At 40.5% G+C, this 26,393-nt stretch overlaps 1 protein-coding gene across 4 annotated transcripts in view; it reads left to right on the top strand.

The window, feature by feature from the left end:
- PRKG1 (protein kinase cGMP-dependent 1) overlaps nt 1-26,393 on the top strand; it is a 583,016-nt gene that overhangs the window by 253,608 nt on the left and 303,015 nt on the right. For 3 of the 4 annotated variants that reach the window (XM_035137531.2, XM_035137530.2, XM_060274879.1), the window contains exon 3: nt 14,272-14,385. In XM_035137531.2, coding sequence (XP_034993422.2) covers nt 14,272-14,385 — 114 coding nt within the window. Of the gene's footprint in view, nt 1-14,271; nt 14,386-26,393 lie in introns of those variants that run through there. The other variant, XM_060274880.1, reaches the window with a different exon arrangement.

Genomic DNA, 26,393 nt, shown 5'->3' on the forward strand with positions numbered 1-26,393 from the left:
ACACACACACACACGCGTTGCTACAAAATTTGCTTTTGTTTCTGATGTTTTTGATCTGTTTCATATTTGTTTTATGGTTCTCTTTTGTAGGCTATCTTGAAAATCTAGATTAATAAAAAAAATTAAAAATTGTGATGAGGTTGTAAAAAGGCAAACTAAATGTTTTGACAGCCTTGTAGAAAAACTCAAGAGAAACTGCTATCCTTCAGTCTTTTTTGGTGTTTTTTTTTACTAGCCTGTTATGGGCTGACAGAGGAGAGGTGGAGAGCTCTGTTCCTTGTGCAGCACAGTGCTGCATTTCCATCTTGGCATCCTTGCTGGGTACAGGGGAGAGACAGAGCACTCCATCACTCTTCTCCCAGCCCACTGATTTGCTTGCATACAATTTAATGCACTCCCCTACATGCAATTCCTTGTCACCTTTAGAGTTTGCATTGCAACATTCATGCTGGGAATTGATGTGTGTATGTGGGACATGCAGCTGGAAATCAGGAGGCTGAGGGCTTGCTTCTCTTCCTTTGTCCGTTGGCTCTCCCTTACAAATCTTTTCCTGTCCATGCATCCACATTGGCATAATAATAATAATAATAATAATAATAATAATAATAATAATTGATCATTTATACCCCGGGCATCTGGGGTATAAATCTATAAGAATAGATGGATTACATTTCTTATTCATTTATCATTTATATCTATTAGTTTCCTTTTCATAATCTGGATTCTCTGGGTGATGTTTTGAATAAGCACATTAAATAAAAATGATTTTATACCAATGTGTCCTAAGGTGGAAGACAATGTAGGCTTCTAAAATTATGAATGAGCTGAACATGAAAACTCTGGGCCACTACTTAGATTGTTTTCAGATATGGTTCTGAATAAGCGTGTACTATTATTTCCTACATATAGGAAGAAAATTGAGTTTGGGATTGGGGTATTTTGGAAGTGGTTGCCAGAGTTATTTGTAGCATTTTCCTGTCTCTGTTTGTCTATCTAAACTAAAGTAATGACTTTTGAATACTGTGTTGAACCATTTTATTTAAAAAATAAAGCCTGCAAAAGTTTTAGGCATCATTGGACAGGATTGTACTGATTTATTCTGAAAGTTTGAAACGACAAACATTTTATATATGCCACAAGTAATGGAATTCGGATTGCAAGCTCCAGGCTAGAGGGAAAGTGTGTGAATTTTGGGATGAGCACCTGATTAAAAAGAGAAATAGTACTCCAACTTTTGCAGGCCAAAAGTGGAATAATATTGTTAACATCTTATATGACATGTTGCAGCCAATAGCCTAGGACAGACTGGATAATAGAAATAATATTCTATATTATGAGTACATTGGATAAATCTTACTGGATATTTCTTTCTACTGTTTCTGTGTGTGTGTAAATTTCATGGTAAACTTTGTCCCGATCTTTTTAGAACAAAAAGAGCTTTTATAAGAGGTCAAATATTTAAGTATCCTAATAGTAGAGATCATACTTACAGCATTTTGAGGTAAAGTGTTTTTTGTATGTCAATATGCCTCATCTGCATACCTCAAAGAGCTACTAGTGTCAGTGTAGATGGCACAGTCCAAAGCAGAATGTAAGGCAAGCCTTTCCTCCTCTGATAATAGCTGGGCATCTTCACATATATTTTACTCCACCTGTGTGAGTTAGCATTACAACAGTGAATGCTTAACTGTCTGAAACTCTGCAGTCTCAGTGCATCGTCTTTATTGTTACGGAAAAAGGGTGTTATTGTTACGGAAAAAGGGTGGGTTTTGATGATCTAGGACTGTGGCATCCAGCTTTTCATTGTGTGAGGCAGCTTTCACAAATGTGATGGGAAACCAGGTTTTTCTTTCTTTCTTGCAGGCAACAGCCAGGTTTCTCCTTATTACCAGCAGAGTGTTACACTTTGCATTCAGTTCCTGGCTTCATGTTTCATCTGGCGGTACAGCAAGCTTCTTCCATGCAATTAAATTGGCAGCAGTTGCGTCTTTATTCACAGCTACAAAGCATGGGTAGCATTGCTTTAGACTGAGGTCCTGCATTATAAGCATAGCTCCATGCAAATGACGTAGCCCCATCTTGGCTGGCAGGATGCCTTGTTCTACCATCAGTTATCTCATCACGTCCAACTTCTTACTCTTCATCAGTTGTTTTCTGTCTCATTCTTAAGTTCTATTCTTGAGGATTCTTTTTCATCGGTCTTCCATTATTATTTCATATGCAACTCAATGCTGTAATAAATAGAACAAATCCCTACCTTGCTTGAAAGTGGTACAGGAGCTTCAGCTTGTGCAGAGTGCTTCAGGCTACTTCCTAATTGGCTATGGGGAAATAGGAACATAAGCAACCAGGATTGCCACAGCTGTCTGGCCTGCTGGTATTGAACTCTAAAGCTGTATGTATTGGGGCCTGCACATCTTAGAAACACATTTTATTGCATGAATTCACTTGTGTGTTCATAAATACATTGGAAACTGACTTATATCAAGTTATAACTTTAGTGCATCTAGATCAGTGTTGTCTACTCTGCCTGGGACACGGGTGGCGCTATGGTCTAAACCACTGAGCCTCTTGGGCTTGCTGACCAGAAGGTCGGTGGTTTGAATCTGCACAACGGGGTGAGCTCCTGTTGCTCTGTCCAAGCTTCTGCCAATCTAGCAGTTCAAGTAGTGCAAGTAGATAAATAGGTAGATGGTGTTTCTTTGTGCTCCGGTTTCCGTCATGGAGTTCCGTTGCACCAGAAGCGGTTTAGTCATGCTGGCCCATAACCCAGAAAAACTGTCTGTGGACAAACACCAGCTTCCTCATCCTGAAGCAAGATGAGCAAGATGACCCCATAGTCGCCTTTGACTGGACTTAACCATCCAGGGGTCACTTACCTTTTTACCTTACTCTGACTGGCAGCAGCTCTCCAGGGTTTCTGGCAGTTTCAGGCAGTGTTTTCTCCCAGGCCTACCTGGAGGTGGCAGGGATTTAACCTGTGACCTTCTGCAATCAAAGCAGGTGCTCTAGCACAGGCATCCCCAAACTTTGGCTTTCCAGATGTTTTGGACTACAATTCCCACCATCCCTGACCACTGGTCCTCTTAGCTAGGGATCATGGGAGTTGTAGGCCAAAACATCTGGAGGGCCGCAGTTTGGGGATGCCTGCTCTAGCCTTTCCCCTTCAGATCAAAAAGTAGGGGGGTAGTTAAATGAAGATGATTTAGAGCAGGGATGTCCAACCACCGGGTGATATTGGTCACTCATGGTCGATTGCGGACTCACTTTCCTCCACGGGGGGAAAAGAACATCTGGCCCCGCCCCCTCTCCTCTCCCTTCATTTGCACGACTGCAAAAACAGAAGACGGTCAAAGTATGGCGTCTCTCTCCCCCCCCCAAAAAAGGGCTCAACAACTTTGGCTTGCCACCCCCTAAAAAGCTCAACAACTTTGGCTTTACCTCTTTAAAAAAAAAGCTCAACAAGTTTGGCCTGTCCCAAACTTGGGTAGATCACTTCTATTTTTTTAAAATCCGGGAGTAGATCACAGTCTCTTGGGAGTTGGACGTCCCTGATTTAGAGTGTCATTTCTCCCATTACCACTACCATAGCTGTATGGTTTAGAGCAGGCACGTCCAACCTCAAGTAGGCTGTGATCTACCAACAAGTATCAACAACTGGCAGTGATCTACCACCCTCCAAAGTCATTTAAGTTCAAGAAAGAAAGAAAGAAAGAAAGAAAGAAAGAAAGAAAGAAAGAAAGAAAGAAAGAAAGAAAGACCCACTACCAGCTACTGAAACCCTGTTTGTCTCACTACCCTGAAATTGATGAAGATCAGATGGCACCTGAAGCTAATAATATGTCACATCACAAAAAATACAGTACAGTTTCCCCAAGTGAGGCTTATCTCAGTTTCACCAATACTAAATTAGAGCCACATTTGCAATTGATTAATACATTATTATTTCAGAAGCTTATGGCAATTGCTTCTTTTTACAGGGGAAGCAGTCTATAGGAAAGAGTTAAGAAAAAAAACAAGATAAGGTACAGAACTACAGTTGTAGTTTTGGCTTGTTTTGCCAAGTTTGCTTTTCTAGTATCTGAGAAGTTACTAGATACTTCATATCTGCTATAAGGTAAAATGTACTCATTGTTCTGCCAACATGATTGTCCATAAATGTGAGAAGAATGTCATTGTCCTTGTCAAAGGGATAATCACCACCTCTGGCCCTGTTTCATTGTCCGTCATAATAAGAGACTGCAATGTGTTCCCCCCCTGCTTGTTCAGCACACTGAATACTAAACATGTGCTCCATTGTAACAAAATGAATTAATTAAAGTTGCCGGGGATGGTCAGCTCTAATATTTCATGGGGCTATAATTTCTAATGCCTGATTTATTTATTTATTTGTAAAGCCTTCACCAAATTTATAAGACACATTGAAAATCCAGGAAATGAAGAGCAAAACCCTGAAAGGGAAAAGAATGGCTGTTGTGGTTAAAATATAAATTTGAATGGTATAATCCAACAGCTGTTTAGGACTGATGAACGTAATGAATCTTGTCTTTTAGGTGATTATCAGAGACACTTGAGATAGTGTTCAGAAAGTAATCAGATCTCTTGAGTGACATAAGCAATCTGGGTACTTCCAAAATAAATCAAAGGGGTGCTTTTATCCTTTAGTTACAAAATGCATTTATTTTCTGAAAATGAGCTGATGTGAAATTGTCTAAAGGGCTAGTAAGCATTTAATATATGAAGAGTGAACACCATGGATTGTAGGAAAACTATCTGACCCATATATTAACAATTGTTCAAATAGGACAACGTTTATTTTGATTAATTACTGCATTTCATCTCAGGATGTTTGTTTTTATAGAAAGCTTGAGTTAAGAATTTGATAAATATTTGAGCTGAACTGGCTTGCTGTAGCCCTCCATGTTATTCAACACCCACATCAAGGGGCACTCCATATTATCATAGAGTTGGAAGGGACCCTGAGGATCATCTAGTCCAACCCCCTGCATTGCAGGAATATGCAGCTGTCCCATATGGGGATCGGACCTGCAACCTTGGCATTATTAGCACCCCCCTCTAACCAACTGAGCTATCCAAGCATTAGTATTTTATGAGTTTCCAAATAGGAATGATTTTATGTGTAAGTTTTGAATTAGAACAGGGCAGTCACTGCCTCCTAGTTTTTGTTTTCAAGTAGAATAGGAATAGGCTTAACATGATACAGTAATTAAATGGAGTGGGCATCACTGTTCATGGTACAGTGGACCTTGGTTCTCAAACGCCTTGGTACTCAAACAACTTGGAACCCAAACAATGCAAACCCAGAAGTAAGTGTTCTGGTTTGTGAACTTTTTTCAGAAGCTGAATGTGCTCCATTTTGAGTGTTACGCTTCTGATTTCAGGTAGGTAGCCGTGTTGGTCTGACGTAGTCAAAAAAATAATAATAAAAAATCCTTCAGTATCTGAAGAAGTGTGCATATGCACATGAAAGCTCACACCAATGACAAACTTATTTGGTCTCTAAGGTGCCACTGGAAGGATTTTTTTTATTTTGTTTCGACGCTTCTGATTTGAGTGCCACACTTCCGTTTTGAGCGTTACGCTGAGGTCTGTCTGTTTTTGCTATTTATTTTGTGTTTTTGTTTTGTTTTTGTGACTGATTGATTGATTGTTTATTGCTTTCATTTTATGGATAAATGGTCTTGTTAGATAGTAAAATTCATGTTAAATTGCTGTTTTAGGGATTGTTCTTAAAAGTCTGAAATGGATTAATCCATTTTGCATTACTTTCTATGGGAAAGCGTGCCTTGGTTTTGGAATGCTTTGGTTTTGGAATGGACTTCCGGAATGGATTAAGTTTGAGAACCAAGGTACTACTGTACTTCACAAAGGCTCCTCCCCTTCTTTCTGAAATCAGTGGTCATAATGTGTGCCTGCTTCCTGTGGCAATTTGCAGGAGGCCTGAAAGAACTTGGATCTCTTCTAGCAACAGCTTGCATTGCCATAGTATGACCTCTGGCCTCAGATGACACTATAGCCAGGGCAAAGGTCAGAGCAAGATTTCCTTAGTCTACCATTCTGTTCCTAACAGCAACCAGCTAATGTCTCAATAGCACTTGCAAGCCAGTTACAAAGGTTACAATAACTTTCTGCCATAGTTTGGCCCTAACATCTGGTATTCAAAGGCATACTGGCTGCATTCGGGTGTCATTATGAACTATGGTTTATTGTGCTGAGAATTTATTTATTTTTACAATGTATACAATGCCCTGTTTTTCACTACTTGAGTCCCAAAGCAGCTGACAAGATAAAAACAAACAATATAGAACATTTAAAACATAATTTAATAATTGGGGAATTAAATAATCAGAGCAGCATTCGTGGTGCAAAGGACTCCTGGAATAAAACAGTTTTAACCAGGCATCTGAAACTTAGCAAAGACAGTGCCTGCCTGATTTGTTGGGAGGGAGTTCTATAAAATCCATAAACTCCATGTTGGTGTGAGTCATGCTACTGGTCCATGGGGGGCTACAGTTAGTGCTTCCCCATATGATCTCAGTAATCAGCTTTGGATATGCAAGGCAAGGTTGTCCTTAGTTTTTATCCTGGGCTAAAGTTGTCCAGCCCTGCCTGGAGGTGCAAAGGATTGAAACTGAAACCATGCACAGCAGGTGCTTTGTCACAGAGCTATAACCCTTCCCCATAGTTGTTGTCATCTGTCTATCTTGGGAGATAATTTAGGAGTGCACCTTTGGTGGAGAAGTCTAACTGTTGGAAGGTTGTACTGTCTGCTGTGGCTGTAGAGACCGATACAGGAGAGACATGTTTTGTTGCAGCTGGAGCAGATGAAAGTGTGCAGTTGTGCTGCTGCAGATGCATTATGACATTTCTTCTTTCTGCACTCATTTAGTAAAATATAAATAAATCATAAAGCAGATCATTGTAATATCAAGTTGTCATAAACTCTTCTTTTTATACTGCCTTCCGTCTACTAATTACTGAAGAGCATCTCTCTTCAACAGGGATTTTGGTGTCCCCCAAATACTTTAATTCACCTCTCTCTTTAGTGCACTCTTCTCATCTAGGCTTTGGAGTAGAATTTTTCAACAGCAAGACAACTTTAACTGTGTGTTTGTATGTATTCCCAGATAGCTGCCAATTCTGTTATGTGCCCCCAGGCATCTGCCTGCAGATTTTGAGGCTCAGCTCTCCTATTTCCTTTATATATTTTAAATCCTTTCCCCCTCTAGACTTCATAAGATTAGATTTCAGCTTCATGCACCTTCAGTAACATAGCTTTGGGGGCTGAAAAATCTGAAATTGTTACCTCTTAAAAGTCTCAGGACTCAGTCTCAAGTTGTGTGCGTCATTTCGTTTTCATAAGCGAACTCATTCCTCCTTAACATGCGTGTGCATGCACACAAAAGCTCATACCAATGACAAATTTAGTTGGTCTCTAAGGTGCTACTGGAAGGAATTTTTTAATTTTGTTTCGACTATGGCAGACCAACACGGCTACCTACCTGTAACTAATGTCATGTATGGAACGGTTTTGAAACATCAGGGGGCTTCTGAATTGCTGCTTAAGTATTAATGATGTGAGAGACAATAAAAAATGAACACAATGGTAAAATAAAAGTGGAAGAAATGTCAGCAAAAAATACATAAAGAGTGGGCCTTTTGTGACAGTACTCACAGCTCCAGAGCACCAGAACCTTTTTTTTATGCCCATGGCATCCATGCTGTGCTGGTACCTATGGCACCCTTATTGCTATATGAGTACTGGCCCCTCATTCCTCCTCACAAAATGTATTGCATAAAAGTGACCCAAGAGTGCCTATTGTGCCGCGAGTCCTGATGGGAATATACACAGGAATGGGTCTGTGAAGTCCCATCTCTTTTGTACAAGTAAATTTCTGGAAAAGAAACTAAATAGGTCTATCAGTAATGTTGGCAGACTATGCAGGAAAAACATGGTGGTGGAAGAAGAAGAAGAAGAAGAAGAAGAAGAAGAAGAAGAAGAAGAAGAAGAAGAAGAAGAAGAAGAAGAAGAAGAAGAAGAAGAAGAGTTTGGATTTGATATCCCGCTTTATCACTACCCGAAGGAGTCTCAAAGCGGCCAACAATCTCCTTTCCCCTCCTCTCCCACAACAGACACTCTGTGAGGTGGGTGGGGCTGAGAGACTTCAGAGAAGTGACACTAGCCCAAGGTCACCCAGCAGCTGCATGTGGAGGAGCAGAGACACAAACCCGGTCCCCCAGATTACGAGTCTACCACTCTTAACCACTACACCACACTCGGTATTCCCTGGGAAGCCTGTCCCCTGATTTGTGAGCTTTGGACATGTGTAAAGATTTAAATGTGGAAGTATCATCTGCACATAAGGGAGATAAGATGTTTCCTACTTAAGATTTGAATCAACTTAGATTATTGCTTTCTCTGTACTTCAGACAATGTTTTTGCAAGGCATACTCAGTGTCAGATCAAGACTCTTTCCAGGGTGGAGCTTCTTCCTAAAAGAAAAATTGTTGTTGTTTAGTCGTTTAGTCGTGTCTGACTCTTCGTGACCCCATGGACCATAGCACACCAGGCACTCCTGTCTACCACTGCCTCCCGCAGTTTGGTCAGACTCATGTTGGTAGCTTTGAGAACACTGTCCAACCATCTCGCCCTCTGTCGTCCCCTTCTCCTTGTGCTCTCAATCTTTCCCAGCATCAGGGTCTTTTCCAGGGAGTCTTCTCGTCTCATGAGAAAAATAGAAAGAAAAATAGCTGTCACTAAACTGAGGAGACTTTATGCTGCTGCAGCTAATAGGTTGGTGAGAAGAGTTTCTATCTGTATTTCTGTATCTGTGTGAGCAAGCACATTATAGGACATAAAATTCTATCTTTGAGAACCTGGAACGCAACCCCCCTACAAACAGGGAGTTGTCGGCACAGAAAAAAAGCCCTTCCCCCAATTTTTCCATTTTGGCTGGCAGGACTTTGGGTATGATGCTCAGAGCAACACCAGTACAGAGTTAGTTTTTGAAAAGTTAAAAAACAGACGAGAGTGATGAGCTTCTCTAGAAGACAGATCCACAGTGATAGTGTCATCACTGAAAACTTCATTTCTGATGTAGTTGTTGGTCTGGGCTTGAAGAGGGCATTCAGAGCAAGGATGCAACAAATATCAGTGCATGTAGGGAGGTGCTCCTCCCCCCACCCACCCCCAAAAACCCTGGGTGCAGAGTGGGGAATTGTCATTATCAGTGAGGAAGCAACACATAGCTGATAAGTAAAGTTAAAGGGACCCCTGACCATTAGGTCCAGTCGTGACTGACTCTGGGATTGCGGTGCTCATCTCACTTTATTGGCCAAGGGAGCCAGCGTACAGCTTCCAGGTCATGTGGCCAGCATGACAAAGCCGCTTCTGGCGAACCAGAGCAGCACACGGAAACGCCGTTTACCTTCCCGCTTGGAGCGGTACCTATTTATCTACTTGCACTTGGATGTGCTTTTGAACTGCTAGGTTGGCAAGAGCTGGGACCAAGCAATGGGAGTTCACCCCGTCGCAGGGATTCGAACCACTCACTTTCTGATCAGCAAGCTCTAGGCTCTGTGGTTTAACCCACAGCGCCACCTGATAGACTGCATCTTATTTTGTGGGTTACAAACTGTACAGGCCTATATTATAGCAGCAACATTAGTAGAATTACTTTGCTAATCCAACCAGAATAAAGATGCTATATATTGATAAAGGTGCTTTTGAATCAAAATGATCTCAATAAGTGTTTCGATTTCATAAAACTATATTAACCCTAAACAGCAAAACTGGAAGTTAGTAATAAACCATTAGATTATTGGCCATTATAAGATTGACATTCTCAGAGTCTGTTAATCTGTTTTTCCTTCTCCCTGCTTGCAAGAAGGAGAAAATGGCCAATTAATTATTGGAAGGGGGGAAATATCCTTACAATAAATGAGAATGTGATAGGGCTGTTTAGTTTATAGACTGATTTATGAGAGAAACGCAAGTGCAATTCGGCTAAGGATGTTACTTAATTTTTAATTGGATGGACTGAATGTGCTAAAAGTACCAAATGTTCACACCGTAACTGAAAAAAGCAGCCCTTAGTTTATTTTCGCTTTCACTGTGGAGGATAAGAGAATGTGTGATTTCGCCTCCATATTGAGTTAGAGTTTTTGAGGATCAGAGCTTGTATTTGGATTGAGCAAGCAGACTTCACCAAATAGAGTGGAACAGAGATGTCACTTTCCAGTACTGTATATTAGCAGGCCCTTCAAAATACCCAACTTGATACGAATCTGCCTCCTTGTGAATTTTGCAAAGAAAAATCTTCCACTTGAGAGCAAACCGCATGATTAATTCCATGTGCTGTTTAGTTCTTGGGGAGGTAGTGGTGTTCATATACTTTCATATACTTTAAGAAAATTCACCATCCCTTACTGAAATAATTTGCCTTCCTTGAAATTCTTTGGCTATTTTGCCAAGCCAGAAACATCAGCATTTCTCAGTAGTCAAAAGGCAGCAGCTCTCCCTGGGACCTGGATCCTGAAATAATAGTCTACATACTATCTTCCCTAATGAAAATGTTCATTACTGGTAGTTTGTGACTGTATTGCTATTTTCATTTGTTCTTCTTTCTCTGAGTGCTGTTGGGGCCTGTGATGTCCAACATTATTTGTGCAGTCTCCTGACTTAGTGAGTTAATGATTATATTCATTTGTTCCAAGCTTCTGGCAGTTTTAAACAAGGGACCTTAATTATGCAAAATTCTGTTGTTTATCTGGAAAGCCTAATGTAAGGATGCAGGCAATGAAAATCTCCCCCCAACCCTCCAGCTCTACAACGGCAGAAATTGCCCTACGGCAGTTCTGTTCTGGTTGCTTGACTCCTGACTGGTAAACATATTTTTGGAACTTTCAGAATAATATATAATAAATGAGCTAACAAGGATTTCGTAGCATGTTGGTGTTTTTATTTTTAAAAATGCAGGATTATTTTGCCCTCAGGCATATTTTTAAAGAGATCAGGATACTGGGCGTTCTAACTATTGTAACTGAAGTGCTTTCAAGTTACTGTAGAAATATTCATATCTAATAATCAGTTCCTATAGCTAATGATCCTATATCTATATCTAATGATTCTATATCTAATCATCCGTTTCCATATCTAATTATCAGTTTCCTATAGAGATCTTCAGACATTCTTTACGTGAAGCATGTGCATGTGTGTGCAAGCAGTAAGCCCTGCCTTCAAGCTACAGTTCCAATGGGCAGGAGCAGTTGCAATGGGCAGACAAACTGTGCATAGACTTAGTGTGGCCATATAGTTTGAATGTACACTGCCTAGTGAATCTATGTAGGTCGGGGGATGGACTGACAGCTGCTATACTGAATAACTGATGGGGTTATTGCTATTTTTCCGCCAATTAAGCTTATTGGTTGCTTATTTGTTTTACAAAAGTGCAAAGCGACTTACAACACTAAACACATATGTTACACTGTAATCCCCCCCAAAATCTAAAGGGTGTTCATATTTTTAAAAGGCAGGATTTAAAAAATCCCATGCACTCAAGGAAGCTACAGATAATCAAAAGCCAAAGGCCTGGCAGAAAAGAAATGTTTTTGCCTAGTACCGAAATATATGCACATGAATTCTCCAGCAAGCAATGGCTGGTGCCATTCAGTGCTTGATAAGGGGCATCCTTACCTTGTGTTCTGTGGAAAGACCTTTGAACATGTGGCTGCCATTAAGCACATTGATGCTTCACCCAGGAACCCTTTTGGTCCTGTATGTATTCAAGTGTTTCCTTGTGTACACAGTGTTTCTGTAAGTGCAGTCTGGAGACCATCTAAAATATATATAGCTTCAGAAATGATCTCCCAGTGTATTTGAATTTACCTGGGTTCCTCAATTTTGTAAAGATGGAATGTTCCATGGTTGCCTGTTGCAATATATCTGCCACCAATTTCTTGTGATTGGTATAGATTTGCTCTTGCAGTGGTGGATAATTATATATTTAGTGAGTGCCTGAAATTTGCTTGTTGGTTGGGAGGTCACAGATCTTTGAAGTCTACACAGGTGTAACATTAATTCCCTCAATTATGAAGAACTGCAGAACATATTTATTCAAAAAAATATTTTTGCTCAGAAAGGGGTGATGATTGGGCAGCTCCACATCGTGGGATCTAAGGAACTTGCATTTTTGGTACTCAAACCTAGGGCACACAAACACATTGGTGCATCATGCCACTTTGAAGTAGACAGGTTCGCCATGGCTTCTTTCTGCCTCTAGATATGAAATGCCTCATTTTATACATACTTGTATGTCCAGTCTTGAGTAAATAGGTTTTGTGTTTTGTTTTTAAAGACATGATAAAATTAATTTAATTGTTTTGAATGCAAATACAATGTAAAATGCAAATTGTGCAATGGAAATGGATCAAAATAATTTCTTCTGAGAACAGCTTCTTTCTTCACGGATGAACGTTCACAAGGATTAGGATCCCCCCCCCTTGAAAATGACCAAAATTAGTTGCTTAGATTGCTTTATAAGAAGAGGGCTTGCTGAACTGAGTATCACAACATTTAACTAAAAATATGTGAGTTTTGTGCTTTCTGCAAGTTACTTCTTAATCCTTAAGAAGCTTTCAGAAAATGCATGTGCAAAACAGTGCCATTTCCCTTCTTGGTGTGCCAATGAAATACCGTACTGTGGTGCCACCCACTTGTTAGTAGAACTGTAGCTATAATTTGCATTTGCGCTAGGGCCTGGCACTGTTTTCACTGAATAAATGTTAAGTAGCACAGTCCATTTCCAATCGCAGAGAGATTCCCAGAGGATTTGGAAGACATCAGTGTCCAGTCTTTTCAAGTTCAGAAAAAAAGTGGGAGGCTAGACTTTTTCAGTATCTGTTTTATTTACTACAGTCCCTGGAATTAGTAAAAAGTAATTCCCAAATGATGTATCCAGATTCTTACACTATGAGTCTACATCTTTGGCAGCCAAGGAATATGTTTATTTAGGGGGTGGGGGTGGGAACTAGGGCCCATTCCACGGACTCTGCTGAGAAAGTGCAGCAGGCTCTGCTGCAGCCTGGTGGGAAGGCTGCTCTTAAAAAACAGTAGAAAAAGGGACAGCAAGGCTGGTTCTGCTCAGTCTAGCTGCACTTGACTCCACTCCCTCCACTTTTCAGCTGCCATTGACCATTGCAGAGGGAGAGTTGGGATCAGGCTCGGCTCTAGGTGTAGTCCTGGTGGTGCGGGGCGCCAGGGCGCCGGGCCAGCAGGGGGGGCGCATGCGGCGAAGCCGCATGGAAGCCGTGCTGCGCGCTGCGAGGGCTGGGGCGCTGGAGCGATCTCCGCACCTCAGCACCAGGGCGCCCAACCTGCTCAAGACGGCCCTGGTTGGGATTCCAGGGGTCACTCGATCAGCTAGGCTGAGATATCAGCCTTGTTTGGCTCCCTTTCTCCTTGAACTGTTACCATTCAATCTGGTCTCTCTAAGAATTTTGCAACTTTAATACAATCATACCTCAGTTTAAGTATGCTTCAGTTTGAGTACTTTCAGTTTAACTACTCCATGGACCCGTCTGGAACAGATTAATCCACTTTCCATTACTTTCAATGGGAAAGTTCGCTTCAGGTTAAGTACACTTCAGGTTAAGTACTCCGTGGATCGTCTGGAATGGATTAATCCACTTTCCATTACTTTCAATGGGAAAGTTCACTTCCGGTTAAGTACGCTTCACGTTAAGTACAGACTTCTGGAACCAATTGAGTACTTAAACCGAGGTACCACTGTAATTAGTGTCTAAGTTTGCTTATTGCTTAATGCGCAGTTACCCAATCCTCAAAGCTTATCTGCTTTTGGTTTTATATCATTGGAGGCTCATTTCTGGATATGGAGAATGTAGATGTAGGTGTAAGTGCCTCCCTTAACTACAGATGGAAAGATTAAACAAATGGAAAACAAAGCATACTTACACTGTAAAGTGTGGCATCATTACAACATTGATTTCTTCACCATCTATGCAATGTGAGAGGGCAGGGATGGGGAAGCTGTGATCATATAGATGTTGTTGGACTCCAACTCTCATGACCCCCAGCCAGCATGGTCAATAGTCAGGAATGATGGAAGCACCATCTGAATGGCCACAAGTTCCCCACTCCTGTTACAGCAGTTCATGCTCATAAAATGTTATGCAGGACAAATTCTAAATGATATAAAAAGTTTGTGATGTGGAACTGTTCTTCGTTCACAGATGGAAAGGTTGAAGTGACAAAGGAAGGTGTGAAACTGTGCACCATGGGACCTGGCAAGGTATTTGGGGAACTCGCTATCCTTTACAACTGCACCCGGACAGCCACCGTCAAAAGTAAGGATATTTTGAAGTTTAATCCTGAAGAATAATGTTGACAAATACTGATATTCAGTCCAGACAGAATTTGGTCAGTTAGCAATTTTTTGAAGCGCTCCTATCTTTAAAAACAAAAACGCTCCAGGTCTACACATTTTTCAGGAGCATTTGTTCTTTCTAAGGTAGTCTTTGAAGAGTGAGTGTATCATTGCATGCTATAGAAATTCATGTTTCGTATGTCAACAAAATTGGTGTTTTACAGAAAGTGGTTTAGATATATGACAGTTTGCAGAATCTGTGTTTCGGAAGTTCAGTCAATAGATTCTGCACCCTCCTTCCTTCAGTTCTCAAAAGCTTCTGCAATTGAAACTGTTACATTTCCTATGCAAATTAGGGAAAATGCATTTTAAAAAACACATCTAAAAGAGTAGATGACTCTAGTAGATGAGCTAAAGGAGCTGGTGGAGAATAGAAGTGTTGCTGTGATAAAGATATAGTCTCACTTTTTTTCATAGTTCACATGCCCTTCTTTTTGCACATACTTAGGGCAAACAGTCTAGAAACTGTTAACATGTATAGCCAGCCAGTGCTGTTACACCTATTATTCCTCACAGCATCTCCCTTCTCATTCACCTCCTTCCCAAGATGTTGTTTTGTGTCTGATATTTAACAGCAACTCTCTTTCCTCATTAAACTGGAGTGGTGGTGAGGCCAGTACTATTGTCATCGGTGAAATGAGAAATTCTGAAGAGAAATTGGCAGCATATTTGTTAGTAATTTTGTACTTGTTTTATCCCTCCCCACCTCCACCCCATGGCTGTTTCAACTGATGGCAATTATGCATCTTCTGTAGGCAGTGACTTTGTGCACAATGCCACTTAGAATGCTAACAATTGACTTCATTGTAATTTCACTCGCTCATTAATGCATAAATAACTGAATGGCAGTCATAATTGTAATTAGCTTGATATTCGTTCGCTCTGACAGGGAGGTCACCAGTTAGCATTGGGAGGCGTTTCTGCTAGTTCTAGATAATCACATGCAATTCCTTGAAGTGCAGAGAGCTATTTCAAGAAACATTATCGACTAATACATTTACATTATTGCTATTGCCTCTGAAACTGGCTGGAACATCTGTCTATTCCCCTGTCTTAAGGCTTATTTGTTGCAACTCTGAACATGTAGCTGGTAAGAAGGAATGGCAATCGTATGGAAACAATGATAATGCTAAGCATTCAGCTTCAAAAAGGCAACCAGAAATACTCTCTAAACGTTTGTCAGTTCTGGCAGAACAATTTCTCTTTAACTGTTGCATGTTAAAACCTTGTTCTCACCTTCCAGAGTAACTTTAAAGTTCTGCAAAGAGCCGGGCCTTTACAGTTCTGGCTCTGTAGCTTTGGTACAGGAAGAAATTCATCGGTGTTCCTAAAGAAGTGAGGTGTCAGTCTGCTTGCAAGGAATTTTGGGATCTAGCTGGGTCTTCTGTACTATTTTAAGTATGCTTTGTTTTTTGTTTTTGTCTTTTTGTAAATAGTTTTTTGTAAGCTTTCTCAAATAAAGGTAAAATATTGTTACTGGCCCCCCAATCTCTGCTGAGCAGTCACAAGATACCAAGGGTCATTGGCACTCAACCAGGGTGTTACTTTGGGGAAAATAAGGTGTGGCGGAGTCTGCAGTATCTTTGAAATATGATTTATTTACACATATGTACACTTGGAGCTTTCAAAAGAGAGAGATTTCACAGCATTTGTATCTCAGGAGGATCCTGTCTTTCACAGCAGCCCAGTACTGTATTGGATTCCCAGACATCTCTGCTCTGCATGGCCTAGATTGGACTGGATGGCCCTTGTGGTCTCTTCCAACTCTATGATTCTATGGCTGGCTTCACCCTTCTTCCCAAGAACCCTTGCTCCAAACAACTCTTTCCCATATGTCTGCTCCACCCCATCCAGACCTCTGTTTTTCAAAAAGGACAACTTTTTCCTGTGTGACATAATACCTCCTGTAACCTCCACCACCCACCTCTGCTATTTCTTCTGCTAACTAACACACAGCTTGCTGGGGTGGGGTGGGGTGGGGTGGGGAGGACAGCATCTGCGTGATCAATTGTTCTTTAATTGCCTGGTACATGCAAATTGCATGACTTGAGTCTTGAATGTTGCATAGATTAAACATATCAACGGCAATTAGGCTATGGTTACCATATTTTTTTCCAATGAATCGGGGACAGGTTTTTCTGTTTGTTTTTTGGAAGCTGAGTAGCAACAGGGAGTCAGTAGTGGGGATGGTGAGGCAAAAGACCCTGGACCCAAGCACACATGCATATTGTATAAAGGTACAAAGCCCTTCTTTTGCACCCTGTGAAACAAAAATGTGCAGAGTTTTTTTTAAAAAAAAACTGGGCAACAGCCACCCGCCTGTGACTCCCAAGCCTCCCCCGATCTCCTGCCCCCTTCCTCCTTTGTTTTGACTGATCAGGGGAGGCTTGGGAGTCACAGGCAGGTGGCTGTTACCCAGTTGTTGTTGTTTTTACAAACTCTGCACATTTATGTTTCACAGGGTGCAAAAGAAGGGCTTTGCACTTTGCCTGGCAGAGAAACCATGCGCCTTGTGCCCCTCCTGGGCAGCGCCCACCTGCCCGTGAGTCCCAAGCATCCCCTGATCTGTCAAAACAAAGGGGGCAGGGGGCAGGAGATCTGTACCGCTGGACATCCCTGGTTCCCCTTTGGCAGTGGCGGCAGCAGCGAGCAGCTCCTGAAGCCAGCCAGAGCCAACTGCGCTACCAGGCTGGCTCTGGGCTGCTGAGGCTGCCACTCCCACGTTTCCCGGGGACAGATTTGCAAATCTGGGCACATCTGGTAACCCTAAATTAGGCTTGTTGTACAGCAAACAAGGAGGCCTTAAATGCAGTGCATCTCTTGTATTGCGCAATAGTAGTGGTACTGCAGTGAAATATTACAATAGAGTAATGGCATTTGGAATTGGAGCAATCCATATATATATATTTGCCCTAGAGGTACTCAGTTGGATTTTGAAAGGTCACTGCACCTAAAAAAAACTTACTTTTTGCATCCTGCTTTTCAAAAAGCACATGATATTGATGTTTAAAATCATGTCTTGCATGCTCATACACTGCATCTGTAAATGTGTGGATTCATATCTTTACAGTATTGCTACCTGTGCGCCTCTGCTGTGTTAGCATGCCTTTCCATTCAAGTCAGTCACTGGCACGTGATAACACTTGCTCTTGCATTGGGTTTTCCCCCCTTCCCAAATAATCAGTATGCAAACACACACACCAGCCTTCTCTCTGAAGAAAATAAAGAGTGCTGCTTGTGGGGCTCAACAGTTTCCTTTTGTGCTAGTTTTTACACTTGACAGCTCCATTTGTTCATATTAAGTGACGGGTCACTGATTCAAATACAGAATAAAGGAGACAGCACATAAAGTATTATTGATAAAAAGCAATTCTCTGATCTTTGAGAAATAAGATATTAATCTTTTTCTTGTCAACAGATGGATATTCTAACTGGAAAAAAAAGCCCTGGCTCTAGCTGTCAGATCCAGTAAAAGACATACAAATTGGTTATTATAAGTATCTTACAGAATTATCTATTTATCTCTATAAGTCATATTGACCCCCAAACTAGTTAGTCATTTGAAGGTGCACTACAAGTGGAACCTACAACAAAACGTTGCAGCATAGTGTGCTCCTGTTCTAGGACACTACATTACATTCCCCCTAGTTTTCAGGGTTTTGAAAAAATAAATAAAAACAATTAAACATTTTTCTTTCAGTGGCTGCCGAGCATTTTCAGTTCCTGTTGGACTGATTTAGGGGTGGAGGGGTCTCCTTAGGTCCCCCCCCCAATTGTTTTCATACAAACCTTGAGAGTTCCCATAGCCTGTTGATACTTCCCCCTCATGTGTGTGAGGTGCAGTTTTAGGCATACAATAACCAGCACTTACACCTGAACATCACTATTATTGTTTTGTTTTTTGTTTTAACTATTTATAGTGAGCAATAATGGAAATGGCAGGCTTAGCAAGGAAGGAGGTTCAGGGCAACTTCAGATGATTACAGCTGCACCCCAGTCATCTGAGAGGTATAGAACTAACCACATTATCCACCTGAATTAACCAAAACTGCCTGCAGAGGTTTAGTGAAAGAGCAGTCTTCTTTCATCTTGCTTGAACTTTACAAAAATAACAGATAACTCTTCCTGCTCCAGCCACTCAAAAAGAGAGCAGCAAAAAACAAGTTAAACAACATAAGACAATTAAGAAAATATTACGGATATTGATGATGTATGGAAGAGAAAGCAGAAATCAGGGCAGATGATTAACTTCTAATTTTTTGCCTGTGATTGAAATGGTTCCAAATAATTACTCAAAAGATTACGCATTCTACAGTGCCAGGATAGTAAACAATTAAATTATAAATGTGACCATTAGCTGTGGTTCTAATAAAGTAGCACGACTGCAGTGTTATACTTATTTTTCACCATTCTAGAGAAAGTCAAGAGATCAACGTAACCTGATAATTAGACACCTATGTCATGTCTGTTTGGAAACTAAAACATGACCGGGGGCGGGGGAGGTGAGATTAATTGTCCCCTGTTTCCCAGTAAGATTTCAACATTTACTACTGGGGAAAACATCTGCAATCCAGGGAAAATTAAATGAAACTGATTGAAATGGATCTAGAGAATCAGTTTCATCCAAGAGCATTCAAGAACATTGCCTAAGAAGGTGAGACTGGCAACTGGCCAGTAATTAGTTAGATTTTCTGAATCCAGGGAAGGTTTCTTGCCTCCACAAAGCAGGCTGGGTTTGTAGCCTTGGATGTTACTCTTGCTGTATTTTACTGGTGTGATTTTAATTATCATAAACCACCTGGGATAGTAAGTCTGCATGGGCTATATATCTGTATAGTAAATAAGCAAATATATTTTTTTCAGAGAAAATATAGACAGACACACTTTTAGTATTGTCAGTGGTGAGAACGGAACCTGAACTCAGTCAGCATAGTGGGAATATTTAATTGCATAGCTCTTTAAAAATAAAATAAAAATTAAGGATAATGTGGGTGGGTGGAAAGTAATTTATCACTGTCATTTATTGTAGTGGAAAGCACAGTGGAAACATCCTTATAAAACCTTGAGACAGCTTTTTTATCTGGCTAGTCAGCTGTGTATACATGAGGTTCACTTCTGATCTGCTGAACGGCAAAGAATCAGATACAAATGCAGGACAAGTTCCTGCTGCATTTATCATGTAGGTTTGAGCTGTGATAGGGCATGCAGTAGATAAGGCCTTTTTCATTGTTCCAGTCATGCTATATCTAAAAGTCTTATTCCCTCTGGAGCAGTTTTTAGTGAATACGTAATCTTAGACTCGATATCACAGTTGGAACTCATTAGGACAGCTGATGCCCTCTGGAAGAGTGATATGGCCATTTGGTCTTACAATAGCTCCTCTGTGAATAAGACGATGATTTCAGTCTCTTAGAGCTGTGTAATGTTGTGATCATTGCACACGAATGTAAGATATCCACTGCACACTGTGTGTGTATAATGCATTGCAAACTGAAATGTTACTTGAAAGATTTTGAGCTTTTAAGTTAAGCCAATAAGCAAAACATACACACAAAACCCCCACTCCCATAGCTGACAGTAAAGTGCTGTAAAGAATAGGGATCCTACGAAAATATAGCAGTGGATTATGAAAAGGAGAACCATAAGTATGTGGCTGTAGTTCAACACAAACCACTTAGAGATGTTGAGCTTGTTACCTCTTCAAGCATGATGTCAGTTCACCACTTTGTGTCATTGTCCAAGAGCTTAGTATCACAATATTATCTCTCTGCAACTGCGTAACATTCCAAAAGAATTCAGAACTTTAATGAGAATCAGATGAACTGGCAAACACAGCATATACTTTTCATTAACCTCTGCCTGGTTTTCAAATCAGAGTGCTGCAAAGCATGGAGACTCGGAGGAATTAAACAGGTGAAACGATTGCATTTTAAAAATTAGATAGAAAATGTCAATGAGAAGACAAATAATCACAGCATCAATAAGCAAAAATGTTTTGAGTCTTAACAGGGTGTTGTTACTGAACAACAGAAAGGAGACCAGATTTATATTTGGATTGCTCTAAAGTGGCTACATGCTATAGTTCAGATGTGTAGAAGCAAGGAGAAGAGCAAAACAATGGTTTTTAAATTTTAATTTTTGCCTAGGAATCTTTTGGGACCTGGGGCTTCTCTAGTTGTAGACAAATACAGCAAATATGGCAAAACATACAGAATAATGTGGGTTCAGACACTTACATTGTAACAAATAACAATGGTGGCGTTCTGAGTGCAGATTCAAGATTATATGAACATAATTGGCTGCAGCTTTATCTCTTTTCCCACACTTTGAAAAGTGTTAGCCATTCCTCTTTGGGAAAATCAAAACCGTATTTCCATTTCTGGACTTAAAAGTTGTAAAAATATTTTATCAGCACTTTTCCTATGCCAAAGTCAGCTAAGTTCTGGGTGAGGGGAAGATTTGACACAATATACTTTTTCTTCTTTCTTGTATGGTTTTGGTATTTGGACATTCTCCTTTTAGGTAATAAAACCTGAAAAATGTAGAAGCAGCTTCCCCCCTACGACAAGCATAAAACATGTAATATTTCCCCTGAAGAAGAATGTGTGCATTCAAACTGCACTGGGAATTCTGGAAAGCACTAATATCTATCCTTCAGTAAATCACTGTTGGCTTTGATCTGTTTTTGTGTGTGCATGTTTGCAGTGTACTTCAGTGATAATATCCAGGTAGAAATTTTCAAGGCATGTCGCTATTTTCCCAGACTTGAGCAGTTTATTTGCTGAGAGTGAGCCACTTCCAATATTCCCAGGAAAGTAGCAACAGAAGACATATGAACTATGCTCCACATGCTTCTGGGTCTCATCTGAAGGGGGAAATGTGCCCACAAGGATGCTCAAGTGCTCAGGCACTGTACCCAATCATTTGTGGCTTAACAAACTATGGTTTATTAAGCAGATGTCATTTTGTATGGACTGGGACATTCTCTTTCTTATCTTTTCTTTGTTTTTGTTTTTGTTTTAAAAAAACATTAACAAACAAAAATGGAAGTAGTGCCATTGCTGCAATTCACAACAGGTTTCAAACAATCCACTTATGGGTCACGAATCGTAATTCAAAACATTATTATAGTGACAGAGGCTTATAACCATAGCTGCTAAGTTATCCCCTTTTTAAAGGGATTTTCCCTTATGCTGAATAGGCTTCCTCACAAGAAAAGGGAAAACTTGGCAGCTATGCTTATAACATAATTAATTCTCAGCTTTTCTCAGCATTTTGTAGGGGTGAAGACATTCCTGAAGATTGATTCATCTTCAGGGTGTTGGTGGGAATTCTTAGACCTTTCAAGCGGGGGAGTTACCTTCTCCCATGGAGAAGTAATCATGGGTTTTCCCTTTATTATTGTCTCCTTTTGATAAGGAAAAGGGCTTGCTGCTGTTTTAAGAATGCCCTTGGGTACAGTGTATCATTTCAAGCGCCATTCTGTCTTCAGGAATGCTACCTGGCTGCTCATAACAGCCAAGCCCCCACATGAAGCATCAGCAAGACTTTTTCCCATAGAAGAAAGAAAGGGCATGAATGGAGTGGAGAGTGATCACTCAAGCACTCAAACTTTGTGTCAATCAATAATACAAATGGGTGAGAGCATGGTGCACCCAAAATGAGTGTGACTCATGCAGGAGCGTGACCCAGAAGACGTGCACTCTGGTTTTGCACTGGTACATGTTAGAGGGTGTAGTGGCACCATTCACATAACAAAAACTACCACAAAGATACTGACATTCTTGGCTTTTGAAAAACAGGGGTTCCACAGTACTTAGCTGATTGGGAACCACTGGTTTATGCAATGCATAATAAACTCACGAGATTCTTTGTGGCAGGGAAGGATAGCACTTAATAGCACTTTCAAATAAGAATAGGATGCATTCATGGAGAAGATGCATCTCTAAGGCACTTAGTCAAAATACTTAGGAATGGAGCCTCCCTGTTCAGACGCAATGCATAATGATTACTGGATGCATTACATGCGACTTAGCTCTGACATAAATGGCAGATTCTGAGGGCAGATAAGGAAGCTAGTTTTGTTCATACAAAATTATTTTCCATACACTTGAGTCCTAATACCAAGGACTGCAGGCAGTAAATTTAAAGCTTGCAAAGGACAATGCTACGTTGTTTGTGTTGTTGTTTTTTAAGTTACCAGAGATGTAGTCAACCTCCAGTTGGCTATCTGCCTGGCTTCCCAGTTTTTAGCAAGGATTTCTTTGAATGTCTTTAAATGAAAAACAAACAAACAAATACAAAAACATTCCCAAGGGCTTGCTATTTGTTAAACTGGCTAGATTACATTGCTGGTTAGTTCTTTTGTATGTGTTTATGCTTAACAAAATTGAAGCTTTGATTTTGTTCGCCTCTTGGGAAGCATTTGGGATCTTTAATTTGTCTTGCTCCTCTACTTCTTGACTCATTTCTTGTTCTTTAGTACTCACTTATTAGAATTATTTGTTTGCCTCTAGCATTTTCAGTGTTCAGTCTTCCTGCTTTATTTCCTGATGCAGAGAATATTGTCACTTAACTTTATTATATCTGGGTCCTGTGGGCATTTTCTGTTGTTTTCTTGCTAACTTTGTCTTCTGTGTGGTCTGTCTCTCCCATTAAGCTGTTTTCATAATATTGTTTTACTTGGTCATATTACCCAATTCCCATAGTTCCCAACTTTTTAAAAAATTCAGAACTTAACAAGGCTGTAGTAATACTGAAATGCATGTTGCAGCAACTTTGATATAACTTTGTAACACTTAATGTAAAAGTGAACAGAATGGAATTTGACTGCCTCTACTGACAGATCCATGATGAACCTACAGCCAAAACTACCAGGACTGATACTTTTATTACTTCTGGTTTATATTTGTAAAGTATAATTTCAGTTATATCTGGTATCACTGCACTTCATCCTTGGATATGTACTCATATGAGTTAACATAACGTGTCTGGAATGTTCTCTAATCTTCCAAACTATTGTTTGGAGAATAAGGAATGAGCTGTATGCATGTGCTTTCCACCCTTCCCCTTTGCTCTTCTTATGGTCTGAATAGCATGCTTACTAGTTTATCAAACCTCAGTTTGTTGTTGAACTGGAAAACTATGGTTTGATCGAGTCCTAAAAAGCCAGGATTGCAAACTGGGACCAAACAGTGGTTTGCAACTCTGGTTTGTAGAGATGAATCCAAAAGATTTTCCATTTTGATTGTCACAGCAGACTGTAGTTTGATAAAGCAGAAGTATGCGAAGGGAGGAGGAAGCCTATGCACACATACCTTATTCCCTTGGCAGACTGAGGAAAATGATGTCTGTCTGACTAGAAGAATCATACTGTTTATGTAGTATGTGTACCTGGATTACTTGAAACTGTTCACATGGACACAAATTGAACTGTCCTATCAGCCTTGTTACTCCACAGAATGTATATCTTAATAGACATGCACAGGACTGGCCTGTAAGTCTGTTTTCGAAGTTATAGATAGAACTGCAGTGAGAGTTCAGAGCAGGCTTCCTCAACCTTGGCCCTCCAGATATTTTGAGGCTACAATTCCCATCATCCCTGACCACTAGTCCTGCTAGCTAGGGATCATGGGAGTTGTAGGCCAAAAACATCTGGAGAGCCGAATTTGATAGGGACCCCTTTTTTCTTCACTACTTTCAAGAACCCACCCACCCCCCGTAGTACATAGGTACAATGTGCTTAGCTTTGGGCTGGGCAGTTAGCCCTTTATACAGCACTAAATTAGAATTCTTCAAGTGGCTGGGGGAGGAGGAAATGTTTTTTACCTGCCCTCACCCCAGACACAGTTTCAGCCAACCCAGCATTTTGTTGTTGTGCAACCATATCATAATTCCTGACATGCCAGCTTGTATGTCAAGATGACATTGAGATTTCTGCAGCACTGGTAACAAGCTTATTTAGTACTTTAATGATACTATGTGTTGTGTGCAGAAAATCTCAATGCCGAGGTTGAGGAAGCCTGGCTTAAAGCATGTAGGTATGAAGCAGAGAAGTCAGTGTTTGTCTCACTCATCAACTGATCTTCAAAAGCTACAATACCTCCCAGATCACTTTTGTGACTCCAGAGAGATGTGAAAGAAAGGCCATAAGTCAGGCATAGGCAAATTCGGCCCTCTAGATGTTTTGGGACTACAACTCCCATCATCCCTAGCTAACAGGACCAGTGGTCAGGGATGATGGGAATTATAGTCTCAAAACATCTGGAGGGCCAAGTTTGCCTATGCCTGCCATAAGTTTGCTTTTCTGCTTCAAGGTACCCTCTTTTTAAAGGTCTTTTGAAACTTCAACAGATCAGGTTACAGCAGCCCACTGTCAGATACTTTCACCACCACCACCACCACCACCAATCCCTGGGTTTCAAATCACTACTTCTGCAATACAGGTTTTTCATTATTTAGGAGTGGAGCCTATGTGTGTGAGAGTCCTGCTTTGTGAGGGCTCCCCGAATCACAGTAACAATTAATATTTTGGAGCTGCTTGAGCTGTTTTATCAAATGAAGATATTGCAGTCCTACCGTATTTAATGGCACGAGGAAAAAGAATATGCCCTGAGGCGCTTTGTGAGGCTCATTGGAAGTCTTGGATACAATTAAAGCTATTTGCAGTATTCCAGGGACATTAGGGAACAGAAAATTGAAGTATTCGTCTCAGATTATATACCTATTTTAAGCAAGTGAGACCTCCTACTGAAGTCAAACTGAGTGGATTCATTTGAACACCTCATGTGCTTAAAGCTAGACTATTACTTAAATACCTACGTAGCTCATTCAGGGTCTTCTAGGGGCTTTGTGAAGACTTACAGTTCACCTTGAAAGACAACGGTTTCTCCCTGTTTTTCCTCCCTATTAACTTTCAAGTGATGAGTCTCAACAGCATATACTTATGGGTTACATACAGTTTTCTGGCAATCGAATGCTAGGCAGACATTTTAAGAGTTACCAGTTAAAGTTGTTCATTTCTGATTGAAGTGCCGTTGTTCCTGTGCAACAGGATTTACTCATTCTCCTCTCCCTTGCTCCCAACAATAAGCTCCTCATTGTCATAATGTGTACCTTCTGAGTTGGTGTAATGCATATTTGAAAGAAAAAAAATTCTTTAATTAGCATTCTGAAATTTATAATTTATGAAACACTAAAATGTGCCTGACAGTTAATTTGATTTTCTGAATACTTTGATATCTATTACCTGAAAAATATATCAGGAAAAATACAGATCATTAAAATTATTGAATATTTCTATAATTTCAAAAATTCCTTCAGTAGTACCTTAAAGACCAACTAAGTTTATATTTTGGTATGAGCTTTCGTGTGCATGCACACTTCTTCAGATACACTAGAAACAGAAGTGTCAGACCCTATATATATACAGAGGGTGGTGGGGGTGGGTGGGAATGGGAGATGGGCTGATGGGAGTGGTAAACCTGTAGATGGGTGTTAATGGCTGCTGATGGCTGCAATTAGTCCTGGGCTGAGGTGCTAAAGAAAGCTTGATCATGCATAATGAGATAAGAATCCGATATCTCTATTCATCCCAGGTGCTTCCATGGTTTTAAGCTTGGTAATGATTTCCAATTCAGCAACTTCCCTTTCCAGTCTGTTCCTGAAATTTCTCTGTAATAAAACAGCAGCTTTGAGATCTTGTATAGAATGTCCTGGGAGATTGAAGTGTTCTCCTACTGGTTTTTCAGTCTTATGGTTCCTGATGTCAGATTTATGTCCATTTATCCTTTGGCGTAGGGTTTGGCCTGTTTGTCCAATATAGAGAGCTGAAGGGCACCGTTGGCATTTGATGGCATACACAATGTTAGAAGATGAGCAATTAAATAGTCCTGAGATGGTATGTTGGATGTTGTTGGGGCCAGTAAT

This window comes from Zootoca vivipara, chromosome 5 (genome assembly GCF_963506605.1).
Source record: "Zootoca vivipara chromosome 5, rZooViv1.1, whole genome shotgun sequence".
NCBI classification, from domain to species: Eukaryota; Metazoa; Chordata; class Lepidosauria; order Squamata; family Lacertidae; genus Zootoca; species Zootoca vivipara.